This window comes from Barbus barbus, assembly GCF_936440315.1.
Source record: "Barbus barbus genome assembly, chromosome: 18".
NCBI classification, from domain to species: domain Eukaryota; kingdom Metazoa; phylum Chordata; class Actinopteri; order Cypriniformes; family Cyprinidae; genus Barbus; species Barbus barbus.
Window position 1 is genome coordinate 26,582,980 of NC_136746.1, and position 17,508 is coordinate 26,600,487.

At 36.8% G+C, this 17,508-nt stretch overlaps 1 protein-coding gene across 1 annotated transcript in view; it reads right to left on the reverse strand.

Moving 5' to 3' along the window:
• The window catches only part of LOC306884602 (MAM domain-containing glycosylphosphatidylinositol anchor protein 1-like), a gene marked incomplete at both ends in the record, with an annotated part of 214,579 nt that overhangs the window by 132,803 nt on the left and 64,268 nt on the right, over positions 1 to 17,508 (reverse strand). Inside the window, one exon of the mRNA XM_079440601.1 lies at positions 11,698 to 11,872. Coding sequence (XP_079296727.1) covers positions 11,698 to 11,872 — 175 coding nt within the window. The remainder of the gene's footprint in view (positions 1 to 11,697; positions 11,873 to 17,508) is intronic.

Genomic DNA, 17,508 nt, shown 5'->3' on the forward strand with positions numbered 1-17,508 from the left:
GAAATATAATTCACTTACTGAAAAAGAAAAAGTATTTCAGTCTAATTAAGGCCCCGTTTACACTAGTGCGTTTTCATTTTAAAACGACATTTTAGAATGAAAACGATCCGCGTTTACACTGGCGTTTCTGCTGCGTTTCAGAAATGATCTCCGTTTACACTACACAACCGAAAACGCATGTCACGTGACTATTCATGTAGGTACAACCATAGATATGTATAGATAGATTCCCTATTATTTAGATGGTGGAAGCGTCTGGGTGCTTGAAGTGGTCGAATGAGGAATCTACCCATATGGGTACAACAATGTGCATGATGTTATTGCTTACACCAGTGGTCACCAAGTTCGGTCCTGGAGGGCCGGTGTCCCTGCAGAGTTTAGCTCCAACCCTAATTAAACACACCTGAAGCAGCTAATCAAGGTCTTACTAGGTATACTTGAAACTTCCAGGCAGGTGTGTTGAGGCAAGTTGGAGCTAAACTCTGCAGGACACCGGCCCTCCAGGATCAAGTTTGATGACCCCTGGTTTACACGGTCGTCAAGGATACGCAAAGCGAAAGTGGGCACCCACGCCACCGTTTTCAAAAGTCTCCGTTTTGGTCCATATACATTGAAACGCATCCTCTGAGTTTTCAAACTAAAACGAGGTCTGCAGCGTTTTCAAAAGTCTCCATTTTCAACCTCGAAAACGCCGGAGTAATGAAAACGATAGGCGTAACCGTAGCAAAAGTTATGCGTTTTAAAACAAAAATGCACTAGTGTAAACGGGCCTAAAACTGGATGGTTTAAGCCAGTATTTGCATGTACTTTTTACTGTATGTTAGAGTAACACACGGATAGCTTTGCAACTTGCTAGTGTCATCCTGCATTAAAATCAATTGCAAGTCAAGCCCTCCATGTACTTGCAACACTATTTGTATTAAGTTATTACCAGTGTTAGCTACGTAGAATGTTCTAAATAATTTACAAGATTCCATTTCCATTAAGATGCCACCTATGTAGGCGGCAGACAGCACAGCTCACTAGGATTTGAATCAGAGGATTTACACGATTGTGTCACCTGGCGATTGTCATCTGTGAGAGCCCAGCTTTATCATGTTCCGCACAGAGCGGGAAATGTTTGACATTTACACCAAGAGGAAACTGTCTCCGCATTTGAAGCAGGAGCGCAGCTTCAGAGCATGTTTTTATATGTGCATGTCAAGCTACATGTGACCGATAGAAAAGCCAGAAGCACACCGACAAGTAGAGACTCAGAGAACAAGACCTAACTAACAGAAACACGCTAGCAGAGACAGAAGCACAGAAAGCTGCCACGAGATAAAGGCTGCACCTGCAATATAAACAACACACAATTCTGACAAAACTGCGCTTCCTGGAAAAGTTTATATAAAGAGAGAGGAAAAAAAAGATTCTGTGATAACTAGCCAAACCTTCCAAACATTGGAAAATATATGTGACTGCTTTGTAAATCACAACCAAAAAAAAAAAAAAAAAAAATACAACAACAAATTAACAGTAAACTACAAAATCATTTTTAAAAAGAGAAAGAGAACAAATGTTTAAAGCATTTTTTCAACCAATACCAAAATAAAATTAAATAAAACATAACAAAATAAATAATAAATGACAAATTAACAAAATAAAATACTAAATAAAAAAGTAATTAAAACTATAAATTTAGTTTTTGTTTTTGTAAGTCGCTTTGGATAAAAGCGTCTGCAAAATGACTAAATGTAAATAATTTTCCCCAAAATATTTTACCAATAATACAAAAACAAAATAAAACAAAAATTATAAAACAGTATTGTAAAACAAAAATAAAATGTAAAAAAAATAATAATAAAACCGCATACAGTAAAACAAAACAACAACAGTACAAGAAAATAACAAAAAATATATTAATATTATTTAAAAAATAAATAAAATAAAAAAAACGGTTTCAATGCTTTTTAAAAGCTGAAAATCCTCAAACTTTTCCCATTAAAAGTATCACAAATCCTATTGAGAGAAGACAGAGCCTTGGAATATTCATCTAATAGAAAGAAAAACAGTTTTTTATTTATTTCATTTTCTACCTTTTTGCTGAATGAAGCCAGAGCACTCAAAAGCATCTTTTTAAAGCTAAGGCAGAAGGTGGTCTGTTCCATTCAAGAGCGTCTCTCCTATTACAGCTCCCCATTTCACATTTCAATAAGACATGCGTCTGCAAAAATATATGAAAGCTGATAGAAAGTTATTAACCATCTTTACAAAGCGCACAGTGAGCGTATGTGGTGCGCGAGATGTTGATGTGGATCTCAGAGTTCATCTGAATAAGAATAAGAGACTAAATGAGTTGATGCAAGGACTGATATCCCTCACCGATAGCATATTGTCATCTGTGAGAAGTAATAATGTTTCAGCTTGAGAAAGGGAAATTGCTGAGAATTCCCTGGGATCCACAAGTATTCTCATTCCCAGCGAGTGTTACTCTCTTTTAGTGGTAGGATTGCTATTCCTTGAGGTGATATGAAGCTTGTGCAGATTCTAAAGAAATAGTTCATCCAAAAACATAAAACTTGACCTCATGTTGATCCAAACCTATATGACATCTTGAAACATAAAATGAAATATTAAGCAGAATGCCCAAGCTGCAGTATGAGGAAAGTAAATGTTGATTCAGACGGTCAAGCTTCAAAAAGAGAAACAGACCAAAATTAAAGTCATTATTTACAAACAATATAACAAATGTCATTTCTGCTTGTGTGCAATTTATAAATTGTGCTCTTTTGTCTCTTTTGGTGCTTGAAAGTATAAATTAGTAATGCAAATTAGAAATATTCTGGCCAAAATGTGTTTTCTGTTTCTAACTGAAGAAAAAAAATATTTCATGATTAAATTATGACAAAAAATTGGGGGTGAACTATTTCTTTAAATATAACAGCTGACTTTTCAAACTTAGTAGTACAATTCCAGCTCTTCAAAAATGATTTGCTATCTGAAAAAGTAATTTCATGTTATCTTCATAATTTTAAAGTTTAATATCTTTTCAGATTTTAGACTTTATTAAACTCACGACTCTATATATTAAATATATATCTTTCTGAACAAAAGCACTAGCAGATATGCACGTTTCTGCTGCTGTGTTACTTTAAATAGCAAAAGAGCAGAAGGTCGGAGGATTTATTGAGAATGAGTGTGAGCTGGAGTAGACGAAGAGCAGAGACGCAGAGGCCTTGTCACATTCGTTCCCTGTGGCTTTGGGGCTTTGTAGACACAATCCAAGTCTGAATAACAAGGTTTAAACAGCACAGAGAGATAGAGGGAGTTTAAGAGAGAAACAAGTTAGGGAAAGAGAGAGAGAGAGAGTGAGGGAGAGATCCACGAGAATGACTCTTACAAGCCCTGCCACAACCTCAATGGCCAAAACAGGAAAAGTTTTCAAATGCAGATTACATAAATAAATGCCACACTGCCATCCTCCTTTAAAATAAAATAAAATAAAATAAAATAAAATAAAATAAAATAAAATAAAATAAAATAAAATAAAATAAAATAAATAAAATAAAATAAAATAAAATAAAATAAAATAAAATAAAATAAAATAAAATAAAATAAAAAATATTTTAAATGTTTTATTTATTTGTTTGTAAAAGAGAGAATTGGTCCATAAAATAAATTGTAATGTGACGCTTTTGCCATTAAAACAATCTCAAAGTCTACTGAAAGAAGCCTTGGAATAGTCATCTAATAGAAATATTTTTATTTATTTATTTATTTATTTTTTTAATGAAGCCAGAGCACTTAAAATTATATTTTTAAAAGTGAGGCAGAAGAGCATTTCCTAATAAAAAGAGAAGAAGTGTTTGATAATGGATTTACTGCTTTTGAGAGCTGAAAATACCTAAAACCTTTTCCAAGAGCAAATATTGAACAAAAAGAAATGATCACAGATCAACAAAATACATGGGAAATTAGTATATCACTACATTTTGATAAAATGAAAGAAATTAATTAATGTGTAGAAAAACAAAAATAAAAAAATGAAATAAAAATGAAATTCACCTGGATTTAGTCTGTTACCAATAAAATCTAGCATTTTTACATTAGGAATTTAAGGGGAAAAAATGTTAGCAAACTCTGGTCTAGAGGGACTAAAAGTACATTATTTTCTTTTCTTGATGATTTTCTTTTACTCAGTTTTCATATAATAGAATTTTGTCTATCCCTCTTCTCCCTGACAAGCTAATTTCAGCCCGAAACGTCTTGCAAATGAACTTGCGTCTCAGTGTATAACACTCGTTTGAAGCTCTTGCTAATGTTTATTCAATACAAAGTTGAAGGAAACCCACTACAGATGAAACACCATGACTTTTCACTCTAGAAATCTCTCCTGCCCTTCGGGTGACTTCCACCAAATCAGTTTCTCTTAAAAAGACCCAAATGAGCAGTTCAGACACCTTAAAATGTCTTCCTATATTCGCTCTACACCAAATGATAAACTAAAGCTCGCTCTTGCAGCGCTTCACGCCAGGTTCGGGAAATCCACGCGCGAGCCAGCACACATTTCAACTGTTAGACCGCCTGCAGATATTTATTAGAGCTGTATGAAATTTTCATACGGTGTGAAGCATTCTCTTTCATCCAGCAGCCTGCTGTCAAACGTGAGGCGGAAGCCGAGGCAGCTCCGCACGGGAGGGAGGCAGCATTTAAGAGTGGGGGGCCATGCCTTCAGGTGACATCATCAAAGACAAGGGTGAGGGGGCGGGAACATCATCAACCCAAATCAGCCAATTAGAAGAAGACTTTGCTTAGCACAACTGTTTGACGAGATGAGAGGCTTTTGGGATGATGAGTCGAGCCAGAGAACAAAGACGTGAAGTGCACTAATCAGGACATACACTACCGTTCAAAAGTTTAGGGTCAGTGTGATTTTTTTAATAGCATGCTTTAAACTGATCAAAAGTGACAGTAAAGATATAATGTTTTCGATTTGCTGTTCTTTCAATTCATCAAAAAATACTGAAAAAATTCAATTCATCATGGTTTCCACAAAAATATTAAGCAGAACAACTGTTTTCAGCATTCATAATGGTAAGAAATGTTTCTTCAGCAGCAAATCATATTAGAATGATTTCTGAAGGACCGTGTGACACTGAAGACTGGAGTAATGATGCTGAAAATTCAGCTTTGCATCACAAGAATAAATTACTTTTTAAAATGTAATCAAATAGAAAAAAAGCTCATTTCAATTGTAATAATATTTCACAATATTACTGTTTTTTTATTATTAAATAACTGCAGCCTTGGTGAGCATAAGAAACTTCTTTCAAAAACATAAAAAATTATTTTTGAACAGGATGTGAGTGAAGCCAGAGAACAAAGACATGGATAAGGAGCTTTATCGTAAGAAGCTGATCTTAGGTCAGAGTGTGACATGATCTCTGCTAAACTCATCAAAGGAGAAGAATGAACGTGTTCCTCCGTTCGTCTCTCACCTCCTGCTATCACTGCCTAATTTGCTCTACCTCCCGAAGCTCAAGGAGACGTCCTGCCAGTAGCGTGCAGGTCTGAACATCTTGAACTGGACACTCTTCATCACTTCCATCTCCTCTCTCACTCTTTCCTCTCCTGTCAGAATATTGCTGTTTGAAATAATTCAATTAGCTTGATCTCATCCCTGAATGAACACCAGTACACTAAATGCATTAAAATGATATATAATGTTACAAAATAAACAATGTCCTTTTGAGCTTTCTATGAATCAAAGAATACTAAAATAAATGCATCATGGTTTCCACAAAAATATTAAGCAGCACAACAGTTTTCAACATTGATAATAATAAGGAAAATGTTTCTTGAGCAACAAATCAGCATATTAGAATGATTTCTGAAGGAACATGTGACACCGAAGACGAGTAATATTGTAAGAGATGTCTTTGTTCTCAAGCTGTCTATTACACTTTTCCTCTCCTCTACTCTTTCGTAGTTCTTCTTTTCTTGTACCTCTCTCTTTCTATCATCTCTTCTTTTCTTCCACCTTTTCTTTATCTCCTTTCATTCTGTCAATGCCCTTTCCTCTCATTCGCTCCTCTTCTTTACATTGAGTCCTTTAAAAGACTTTTCTGACACAGACAGACGAGATATGATGAACTAACTGGTTTTGGTTTCACTCTAAGATGACATTTAGGAAAAAGCACATGTGGGTGCTCTCACACACACACACACACACACACACACTTCTGTCTGGGCCCAAAGAAAGCACAATGACTCACCTTTCAACTACCTAACAACTACCCTTCACAATCACAACCCAAAGGTCAAATACAATGTGCCTTCTCCATAACCACAGAAGTGTGTGCGTGTGTGTGTGTGTGTGCATGTTTATGTGGTTTATGAGGACACAAATTTGTATAATGACATGGGTATGACAGAGGTATTACAATATGAAGGTGGTTTATGAGGACACTGCCTATGTCCCCGTAATTCAAAAGGCTTAAAAAACATACTAAATGGTGTTTTTTTGAAAATCTAAAAATGCACAAAGTCTCCTGTGAGGGCTAAGTTTAGGTGTAGGGTTGGTGTAGGGCAATAGCACCAAAAACCAACATGTGTGTGTGTGTGTGTGTGTGTGTGTGTGTGTGTGTGTGTGTGTGTGTGTGTGTGTGTGTGTGTGTGTGAGAGAGAAAGAGGGAAAGCTCTTAAACTCCTATGACAGAAGGTGGAATTCTTGTACTTTGTTTTTCCAATTAGTGCACTAAGATTTAGTATATAGTGTCAGGCCTGTTTTAAATGTGTGTGTGAGTCACTGGTTCATTTTTATTCTCCTCCAGTGCTCTTCTGGTGTCTTCAGCACAAGGGGCTTTTTGTGGACTGTATTGTGACGCCAGACTCTGGCACGCACAGACAGGTTGGGGCTGAAGGCCAGCTCACACACACACACACACACACACTCCAGAAGAATCAGAGCGGAGACGAGTCTGTGCCCAAACACACTCAACCAGCACAACCAAACACACTCCAGCTCAGCACACGGATGAGCTCATATCACAAATACACACTGATCCACATGGAAAGAAAAATCATAAATCAGATTGATTTCATATATTTCCTAGGAGAGTAAATGCAGAGTAAACGGAGCAGTCTCTTGCTTCTCAGAGTTTTCTCTTGAGTGAAAAATTAGTCTTATATACAAGTTCAAAAGTTTGGGGTCGGTTTTTAATATTTTTGAGCCCCTAATGCTCACCAAATACAGCAAAAAAAGTAATATTGTGAAATATTATTAATATGTAATATTAATAATTATGTAACTGTTTTATATCTGAATATATTTTGAAATGTAATTATGATGCAACAGCTGAATTTTCAGCATCATTACTCAACAATGCCTCAAACTGATTTGACAAGATAAAAAAATGAAACATTTCTCATCAAATTCCTCCCGGACAACAGTCTCTACATTCATTTAATAGCTCCGTAGTTTTAATTCTAGAGTTTTAGGAGAAACATTTAAGACCAATTTTATACTTAAATAAAACCTGAAAATACCATCTCTTGAGGTACAGTATGAAAGAGCAACCACTGAGCAATGAATGCAAGTGTATATATTTAACATCTTCAGGACATGTTACAGAGCTCATAATCTCTTAATCAGTACTTGAGAAAGTGGCACTTGTGTGAAAGGAAGAGGAAATAAAAGATGATCATGTGTTTCTACATACTGTACATGCTCGTGCCAGTGGTGGTTGTTCAAGACTACATTGCTTAGCCAAAAATGTAATAATGACTTATCTAACTACAAATAATCTTACATATCATTCTTGTTGCATTTCATATTCTAACAAATGAACAGTGTGAAATATCACAGCAGTATTACACCGTTTATTCATGTAAAGTAATCTGCTTTAGGATTCAGTGATTTATGCCCACATACCTGACTGAATCCACCTAGACAGAATGAAATGTAAATAATGAAAATGTATACAAGAAATGTCAAGGAAAACATTTTGCAGGAAATAAATATGTCTGGTGTACAGTTCATCCAACCAGCCGCTCCACACATGCTTTTGTCTTTCTTACCTGGTGCTGGATTCTGTTATCTGAACTGTACTGAATGAATGAAAGGGTGAGAACTGGGTCTCTGAACCAAGTCCATCCTTACAGTAGAGGCACGCTGAACCCAGAACAGTTACCCACTGTCTCACTGGCCAAAGTGCCACGGTCAAAGACTGGCCACCCCGCACAAAAAAACACCTACTGAGTGTGTGTGTGCGTGCTTACAGTATGTGTGTTTAATGTTTCCATCAATACCTGCATTAGCTGCAAAGGATTGGTCAGGATCATCAACTACCCTATATACAAAAATTTTATTTAAAATTGTTTTAATAAAAAACTTTTTTTTTGTTATAAGGTCATAGGTTGTTATAGTGAAGAAGGGAAAATACATTTCTTCAGTTTTGCATAATATATTAAGCACATATATCCTATTCAATGATGTTTACATATTTTTACTGCATGAAAAACAAGACAACTTAAGAAAATATGTGATTTAGAATTGCGGTTTACAACACGTCTAGTTAACAGATATTACTTTTAAACATATGCCTCTTTTGTCCAGTCGTTTTGAAAGCAAAACCCTAAAGCAGCCTAGTTACACCTAATTATTTTAATAATCATTCTGACAAACCGCAGACTAGTTCATTTTGAAAATATGTAGTTGTGTGCATCGCTGCTCTGTACCTCTCACTTCCCCCTGCATCTCTCTCTTTCATGTTAACTAAGGCTGTCTGGCTCTGTAGAATGTGCCAGGCTGAGGTTAAATAGATTAAATATGCTGACATAAAATCAGGCAAACAGCTTTAGCACAGCACACATGGAACAGTGACTGGTTTTATCAAAGTCCCTTTAAAGAAACACATCAAAACGCCCCTGGACGTAGCCGTGAACCAATAGAGACCTCACAAGAAAAGGAGGGAATGGAAAAAGAGAGAGATTTGTCATCACTTTTCCAACCAAATAACTCTTAAAACTCTGCCCGTGTCAAACTGGCCGCATGCGAATGCTGGTGTTGCGCTATAAAAGCAGTATGGATCTTTTATTCAGCCCAACAAAAGAATCAGGCCACTCCGAGGCTCTTATTGTCATGCCTTTCCCAACATCCTCTCAATCCCGCTTCCGTAATTCTTCCATCTTTATCTCTCACACCTTCTGTACCTCTCACCTTTCCATCTCACAGCTCACACTTGCTCTCTTACTTCTCTTTTCTCTCAGTAATGGGGTTTGGTGCTGTACAAGATTGAGGGGAGATGTTGTGTGTGTGTGTGTGTGTGTGTGTGTGGTGGGTGGTCCGCGCCGTGCATCACCGCTCTGGTCAGGCTGAGTCTAATTGCCGGTGTTGTGGTGCTAAAGTCATCCGCGGAGCCGGTGGGGGAAAATTGAACAAGCATCACCCGTCAGGAGTGCTTCCACTCAGAGCAGCTGTCAGCCTGCCCTGTTTACCTGCTACACAATTATCATCCGCCCCCGGGGAACCCTATGGAACAACACAGCCATCCTCTGGGGGACGAGGAGGGGCCACGGGGAAGGCGTGATGGTTGAATACCATAGAGGGAGATCGCTGACTGAATCTTGCTGTGTGTTAGCGGCTGGAAGTAAATTAAGCATACAAAAGTCTGTGAGAGGTTACGATATGTTGCAACAGAGGCATGCAAAGACGTGAGGGTAAAAGAATAATGGCCGGTTCACACAGAACGTGTTTTTGTATTCCACCACACTTCTAATTGTCTGTTTAATTAACTGTTTAATTGTGTTTCTATGCTAACCATAGGTGGAAATCCCATAGGTGGGGGTCGGGGGGGGGGGGGGGGGGGGGGGGGGACAAGACTACCCCTATCTGAGGATTGTCCCCCCTAAAAATATGATTAAAAAGCCGCGCTGTGTATCGTAAATAATGTTTATACTTAAAATAATTGTGTAAAACAACACAAACTTAAACTGGGCAAATTGCGTTTTAAGTTTAGAAACATTTTGAGTCTCCTCCTCCCTTAACTCACAGTGCTTTGGTCCAAATGCTTTCCTCTTTTATATCACACACACATGTCCAGTGAGAGTGAACAAAGTCTCAATAGTCGTGGAACTCCAGTAAGTAAGGCTGTCAATTGGCTATTTTATTCACTTAAACATCGGATGAAGTGATTATTTTCTCTTTGCCAGAGCAGCGTGTTTCTGAGGGTGGGCGTCCGGTTTTGTGCGAGAAAATCCTTGTGCGAGGGAAGAGATTCACGCTCGCGCTACAATGTGCTTTCGAGCCACAATAATGCACTCTCTGCATTTGTCATTAAAATGACGCCTTAGTCTCCCTGCTACACTAATAGTAGTAGATTTCCTCTGTGCATACATATCCTTACAAGTACAATTTTAGCTGTATTATTTGTGTCCCCTTCAAATACTGCTCTTGAGAAATTTTATGTATATTGTCCCCCCATAATGTTAGATGAAATTTACGCCCCTGATGCTAACATGCATTAAACGGATGTTTTTGACCAATTAGCCGCATTTCGACTGCTGTTTTGCTGTTTTCTGCTGTCCATTATTTTTGAAGCAAGCCTCATAAAAATGAATCTCAAGACCTTTTTTTTGTTTAGTTCTGATACACGTAATTTTTTAATATATATATATATATATATATATATATATATATATATATATATATATATATATATATATATATATATATAATGTATGTATAATACATATTACATTATATATATTATATACATATATACTGTATATTATGTATATATATCATTATGTATGTATAAAATAAGGTACATATTTTTGCTCATTGCTTTTTTTATACATTTTAATAAATTGTATTTAATTTCAACACATTTAAAAAAACTAGTTCTGAGTGAGCACCCATTAGGGTTGTTAGTGTTGAATGTAACAGTTCTGGAGAAACTTAAGCTTTTGTTTACAATTTTTAATGGAAAAAAGTTGCAGATTTTCAATGAGGTCTCAGACTGTTAATTTTTTTACATTCTTTTTCACTGACGAAAACGAGATGATAAAGAAATAAAAACTCGTTTTGAATTACAAAAACTATGAATGAAATTTAAAAATGAGACAAAAATGTTACGGAGAGATGATCTGGGAACAGATCCAGTTGAATAAAAAATATTAAATTTAAAAAATAAAATTCAAAACTAGTTCTGAGTGAATACCCCTTAAGGTTGTTAGTATTGAATGTGAGGTTGATCTGAGAGAGTGAGGAGTCTACTGTAGGTGTTTTTTGTGGGGTCTGGCTGTAGCCACTGACCTGACCCTTGGCTCAACGGGACAGTGGGTCAGTGGTGCTGGGCAGCACTGCAGGGAATCCCTTACACACATAAAGAGTGTGACCCTGCCTGAACTATGGCTTCAACTCTCACTCGAGATCCTTCCAATTCATTCACCCGAACTCTCCAGGCGCATCTGTCCGGTGCAGCCCATATGTCCATCAATCATCTTATTAAATCTGCTCAAAAGCTGCTGGGTGCTACAATTTGTTTCCTCTTTTGTCAACTGAGCATCATTTTCCCTCCTGTTTTCCATAACCTCCCACACCGATACTAGGACAGAGATGGAGCTCTGGAGAGTTCACACTGATTCACCTCCTGCAGGAAATCCTGGAGGGATCAGGCTGGGAAGAGGAGGGATCATGGCCCTATCACTTACACTGCACATCTACGCGAATGGACTTGATGGCAGCCACCCCCACCCCGTTCTCAGCTTTGCAGTAGTAGCGGCCGCCCTGCACTCTTTGGATGTTGGGGATCCGTAGAGTCTCATTGAAGATGGACGTCTCCTGGAACTTGTCGGAAGCGCTGCCTGCTGTCTTGGTCCACCGCACCTGCAGGGGCGACATTCAGAGACTCATGAGCTAATAATAAATGTGCAAAACAATTTATTTTCAGCGTGTTTTACAGCTAAACTTTATTTTAAGGTGTCCTTGTTACAGTAGTTGTCGAATTAATAGAATCACTTAGCATTTGGTGTCTATTTTGCTTCAATTTGCTTACATTTGATTGTAACCAAGAAAACGTGAACCATCTAAATAATCATTTTAAATCAAAAGTTTTATTTGTTTTAAATTTCTAGAGAAACTAAAGCTTTCCGTTTATTTTTTAAATAAAAAAAGCTGTAGATTTTTTTTACTGTATTTGTACATTTAGGTCAATAAAAAAAACTCATGCCTTAAAAAAATAAAATAAAAAAGTAAAATAAAATGTTTAAAAAATAATAATAATTTGTAATGATTAAAAAATATAAATGTGTTTTTTAACAATAAAATATTTTAACCACAAAACATTTTAAATCACACAATCAGAGCTTGGAATATAAAAATCAAAATAAGTAAACATTATAATATAAACTTATAGTATCATATTTTCAGTGCTGTTTCAGACTTGTATAAGTTGTATATGTATATTGTATAAGTACAGTATATGTCTATGAAAAGAATAGTCTTAAACACTTATGATTAAATTGTAATTAAGTAATGTAAATGCATTTTTATATTAAAATGTTGATTTAAAATGTTAAAATCATAAAATACATATATATGAGGAAAAGTTTCACACTGTATATGTACATAGAGACCCATAAATTGATAAATCTTTAAATAATAACCATGTAAACAGAAAAGTTTAATTTCTTTTCTCCTACAAAGTCACTGAATGTACTGAATGTGAATGAGTTAAAAGTGTGAAAAAATGTAGTTTACATTTATGCATTTAGCAGAGGCTTTTATCCAAAGCGACTTACATTGCATTCAAGTTACAGTTTTTACATTTTATCAGCTCTTGCTTTCCCTGGGAATCGAACCCATGACCTTGGCGTTGCTAGCGCCATGCCCTACTATTTGAGCTACAGGAAAACTAGTAAAAAGACTGGTTCCGCATAAAAAGACTGGTCACAAAGATGAGGAGGATGTGGGACTTAATAAAAGTTTGACCCTAACATAGGTGCAGCGGTCAGACTGTCTGTAATCAGAGTCTCATCCATCTCAATCATTCTTTTGACTCATTCAAACAATCTTTGCATTGAGTATGTAAGGTCAAGTGAACATCACAAACTAAAGCCTGTGTAATCTCCTACACCTCTCCTCCTCTGGACATCAGTAAGCTGCTTCCATTATAGCCGGGGTCACCTCTGAACAGGGTGCCACACGGGTGAACAGCCGATTGGAGTTGGCAGCGCTGGGGGCGGCGGGACGGTTAGGACGTACGTGCAAAGGATTATTGGATTACACCGGCCTGTGTAAACGACGAGCTTTGTGTTTATTCAGGTTTATTTGTCTGTGGATTTAGGACACAGCTGCTGTTCATTTATCAGGTGTGGTGAGTGAGAAATTAACACAGAGGATGGGAGAGAGAGCTCCTGCTGGGAGTAACCTATACTTTTGGTGGCAAAGGACAGAAAAGCTGGTCGAAGGCTGTTTGATGGGGCAAAATCACTAAAAAGTTGTGCCACATTATTGTGCATATTGTAGTATATTAGTCGTCCTTAACCTACAACTCTGAACAGACCAACAAAGTGAGGAATAGTCCATTATATATATATATATATATATATATATATATATATATATATATATATATATATATATATATATATATATATATATTACAGCATTTGTTAATATAAATTAAAGTTAATACATTTTATCATTTGATTATATGTTTTCAATATTACACAAAGACAATCTGAGTAATACAAAATGCAGTTTTGAAATGATTTAATTTATTAATGGAAAAAAGCAGTCCAAACCTGCCTGGCACCACGTGAAAAAGTAATTGCCCCCTAAATCTACTAACTGGTTGTGCCACCTTTTGCAGGAACAACTGCAATCAAGCGTTTGCAATAACTGGCAATGAGACTTTCACATCGCTGTGGAGGAATTTTGGCTCACTCTTCTTTGCAGAATTGTTTTAATTCAGCCACACTGGAGGGTTTTCGAGCATGAAAGGACTGTTTAAGGTCATGCCACGGCATCTCAATCGGACTTAAGTCTGGACTTTGATTTGGCCACTCCAAAACCTTAATTTAGTTTTTTTCTTAGCCATTCAGAGGTGGATTTGCTGGTGTGTTTGGGATCATTGTCCTGCTGCATAACCCAAGTGCGCTTGAGCTTGAGGTCACAAACTGACGACTGGACATTCTCCTTCAGGAATTTCTGATAAAGTGCAGAATTCATGGTTCCATCAATTATGGCAAGTCGTCCAGGTCCTGAAGCGGCAAAGCAGCCCCAGGCCATCACACTACCACCACCATGTTTGACTGTTGGCATGATGTTCTTTTTATGAAATGTCGTATTGGTTTTACACAAGATGTAACGGGACACACACCTTCCAAAAAGTTAAACTTTTGTCAAATCAGTCCACACAACATTTGCCCGAAAGTCTTGGGTATAATCAAGATATTGTTTGGCAAATATGAGACGAGCCTTTGTGTTCCCTTTTGGTCAGCACTCTCCCATGGATGCTGTTTTTTCAGTTTTGTCTCTTTCTTACTGTTCAATTATGAACAATGACCTTAATTGAGGCAAGTGAGGCCTGCAGTTCTTTAGATGTTGTTCTGGGTTCTTTTATGACCTCCTGGATGAATCGTCATTGTGCTCTTAGAGTAATTTTGGTAGGCCGGCCACTCCTGGGAGGGTTCACCACTGTTCCATGTTTTCTCCGTTTGTGGATAATGGCTCTGACCGTGGTTCGCAAAGCCTTAGAAATGGCTTATAACCCTTTCCAGACTAATACATGTCAACTGTTTTGTTTCTCATCTGCTCTTGAATTTCTTTAGATCATAATGTGTTGCTCTTTAAGCATGCTTCACTTTGTCAGACAGGTTCTATTTAAGTGATTTCTTGATTAACTCGGCTTTCTAAAATAATGTGTTTAATCAATTTAATCACTCTACAGGTTCTTTCGTGATTTAACAGGAGGGGCCAATTAATTTTTCCTGTAGGGCCAGGTAGGTTTGGACAGCTTTTTTTCCCGTAATAAATTAAATCATCATTTAAAATCTGCATTTTGTATTTACTTGCATTATCTTTGTATAATATAAAAATTTGTTTGATGATCTGAATCTTTTAAGTGTGTCTGTAATGGAGCCAACGAGACGTGAGGCGTGAGGATCCATTTGCAGACTTCATTAGAAATGTGGTAAAACACAGGCAGGGTCAAACATCAGCAGACAGACATGTTGAGGGCAAGACACAAGAGTATACCAAAAGTATGCGTGGGTCGTCGATCGGTGAACAATATCCAAAGGGGCTAGGCAGAGAGATAATCCAGGTACAACAGCGTCCGAAGGATAAAGCAAGGCAAGGGTTAATCCAGGAAACACGAAAGCAATAATCCAAGCACGGGTAAACAGGCTAGGCAAGACTAAGAAACTATGAAAGGCTCTGTAAGGTAGCTACCAGCAATGAAAGTGATAAGTGCTAGACAAAACTCAGCGATCTGTGCAAGGAAGTCCATGGTAGGGTGTGTGATTGTGTAATAGTTCTCAGGTTTGAGTGTGTGATTGGAATCAGCTGTGTGCCGTCAGTACAATGGATGATGGGAACGGTAGTCCGATGGTGAAGTGCAACATTAATGTAGTGCAAGAGTCCATGTGGTGAGCGGGTGACCTCTGGTGGCGAGCAAATGGAAGTCCATGGACCTGATTCATGACAGAGACAAATATGCAAAAAAAACAGCACTGTTGATCATTGTTAGTTTAAAACACCTAAATTGATTTTTTTTTGAAGTTGTAAATAAAACAGATTTTTGAAGTGTGTTTTACTTTAGTTTTTCTATCTCAAAATTGCACAATGTACTAATTCAATGTTCATAATTCAATGTGCTACTTGCTTTTTTGTAATTAATTGTGAAATTTCCAACATTAAATATTTTTCTGTGTCCCTTAAATATAGTTAAACTTAATGAAATTTAATTAAATTGAACCTTACTGTAAAGTGTTATCATATATTCAATATATATATTATATATTGAATTATATTATATAATATACACACATAATATGAACATATGAAAATATGCTTTACAGTAAAGTTTAATTTAATTGACATATTTTACTTAACAAATTAACACGTCTATCTATCTATCTATCTATCTATATATCTGTCTATCTATTTATTTTATCTTCTAATCTGCTTCTCTGTGGGGTCCTTGGAATAATGAAGGCAAAATGATAATTAAAAATAGTGAAAAATTTCTTACAGCTACAGGATACAGACATTTCTGTATATACATTTGCATACAGTATTTTTTAACCTTCTAATGAGAAAAGTTGCTATTGTAGATCACAACTCCCTTTCAATTCAAGTGCAATAGTGAGCTAAAGCTCTGATCTGTGTCGTTGCCTATATCAGGATCCACCATTGGTTATGACTGTTCAAAAAATGTCCTGTTTGTTTTCTCAGCAACCCAAAACTCTGCCATCATTTTGTTGATGCATCGTGGCTCTCAAAGGGCCGGCGCTGGCAGATGTAAGACAGATGGCTCTGGATAGGCTATCATTACAGCGGCCTCAGACGGCTCACTTACAGCAACGCAAAGTCACATTGGCACAGAAACTTTCAAAGCTTCAGTGATATGAAGAAAAGCGCGTCAGAGACTGAAAGGAGAGGACGGCTCATGGCAACAGACACCGGAATGCTGCAGCTACAGGAAACGCAACAGGGGAAGAAATTGGTCATGAAACAGATAAACCAGAGAAAGAGACAACGTTGCCCTTCTCAACAGCTGCCACACATCACCATGTTTTACTGCTCCAGAGATCCCAACAGACTGCGCAAACCCTGTCTGTCTCCCTCTTTCTTCACACAGTCTTTTCTGCCTGCTCTTGGGAAAGAAATCCCATGAGTCTCTGTTAGCTGTACACTAGCGTTCTTCATCTGTCTCTAGTGCAAAATCAGCCTCACAAAATGCTGTACAATATTCTGATATACTTTCCAAATCCCATCTTTCCATTTTGATGATAATGAATTTGGTTATGTTTGTTCAGACCAAGAGCAGGGTTATCATTATTAACTAAAAGTAAAACCACAATCAATCAATCAATCAATCAGTCAATAATAAATAAATCTCATTACTTGAAATACAATAAATGTTAACACTTTAGTATACAGACCAATTCTCACCATTAACTAGTTGCTTATTAGCATGCCTATTATTAACATATTGGCTGTTTATTTGTATTAATAAAGGGCATGATCATATTCTACATTCCTAATCCGACCCAATACCTAAAATTAACAACTACTTTACTAACTATTAATAAGCAGCAAATTAGTTTGCTGGAATTAGGAGTTAATTGAGGCAAAAATCATAGTTAATGGTGTGTTAATATCAAGAACTGGACCTTAAAATAAAGTGTGACCAGTAATCTTAACAAAAATTCAATGTTTCAAAAACTTTATTTTAGATACTTGCCAGGGCAACATTTCTAATTTTATTAAGGCTGGCCGCACACTAGAGGATT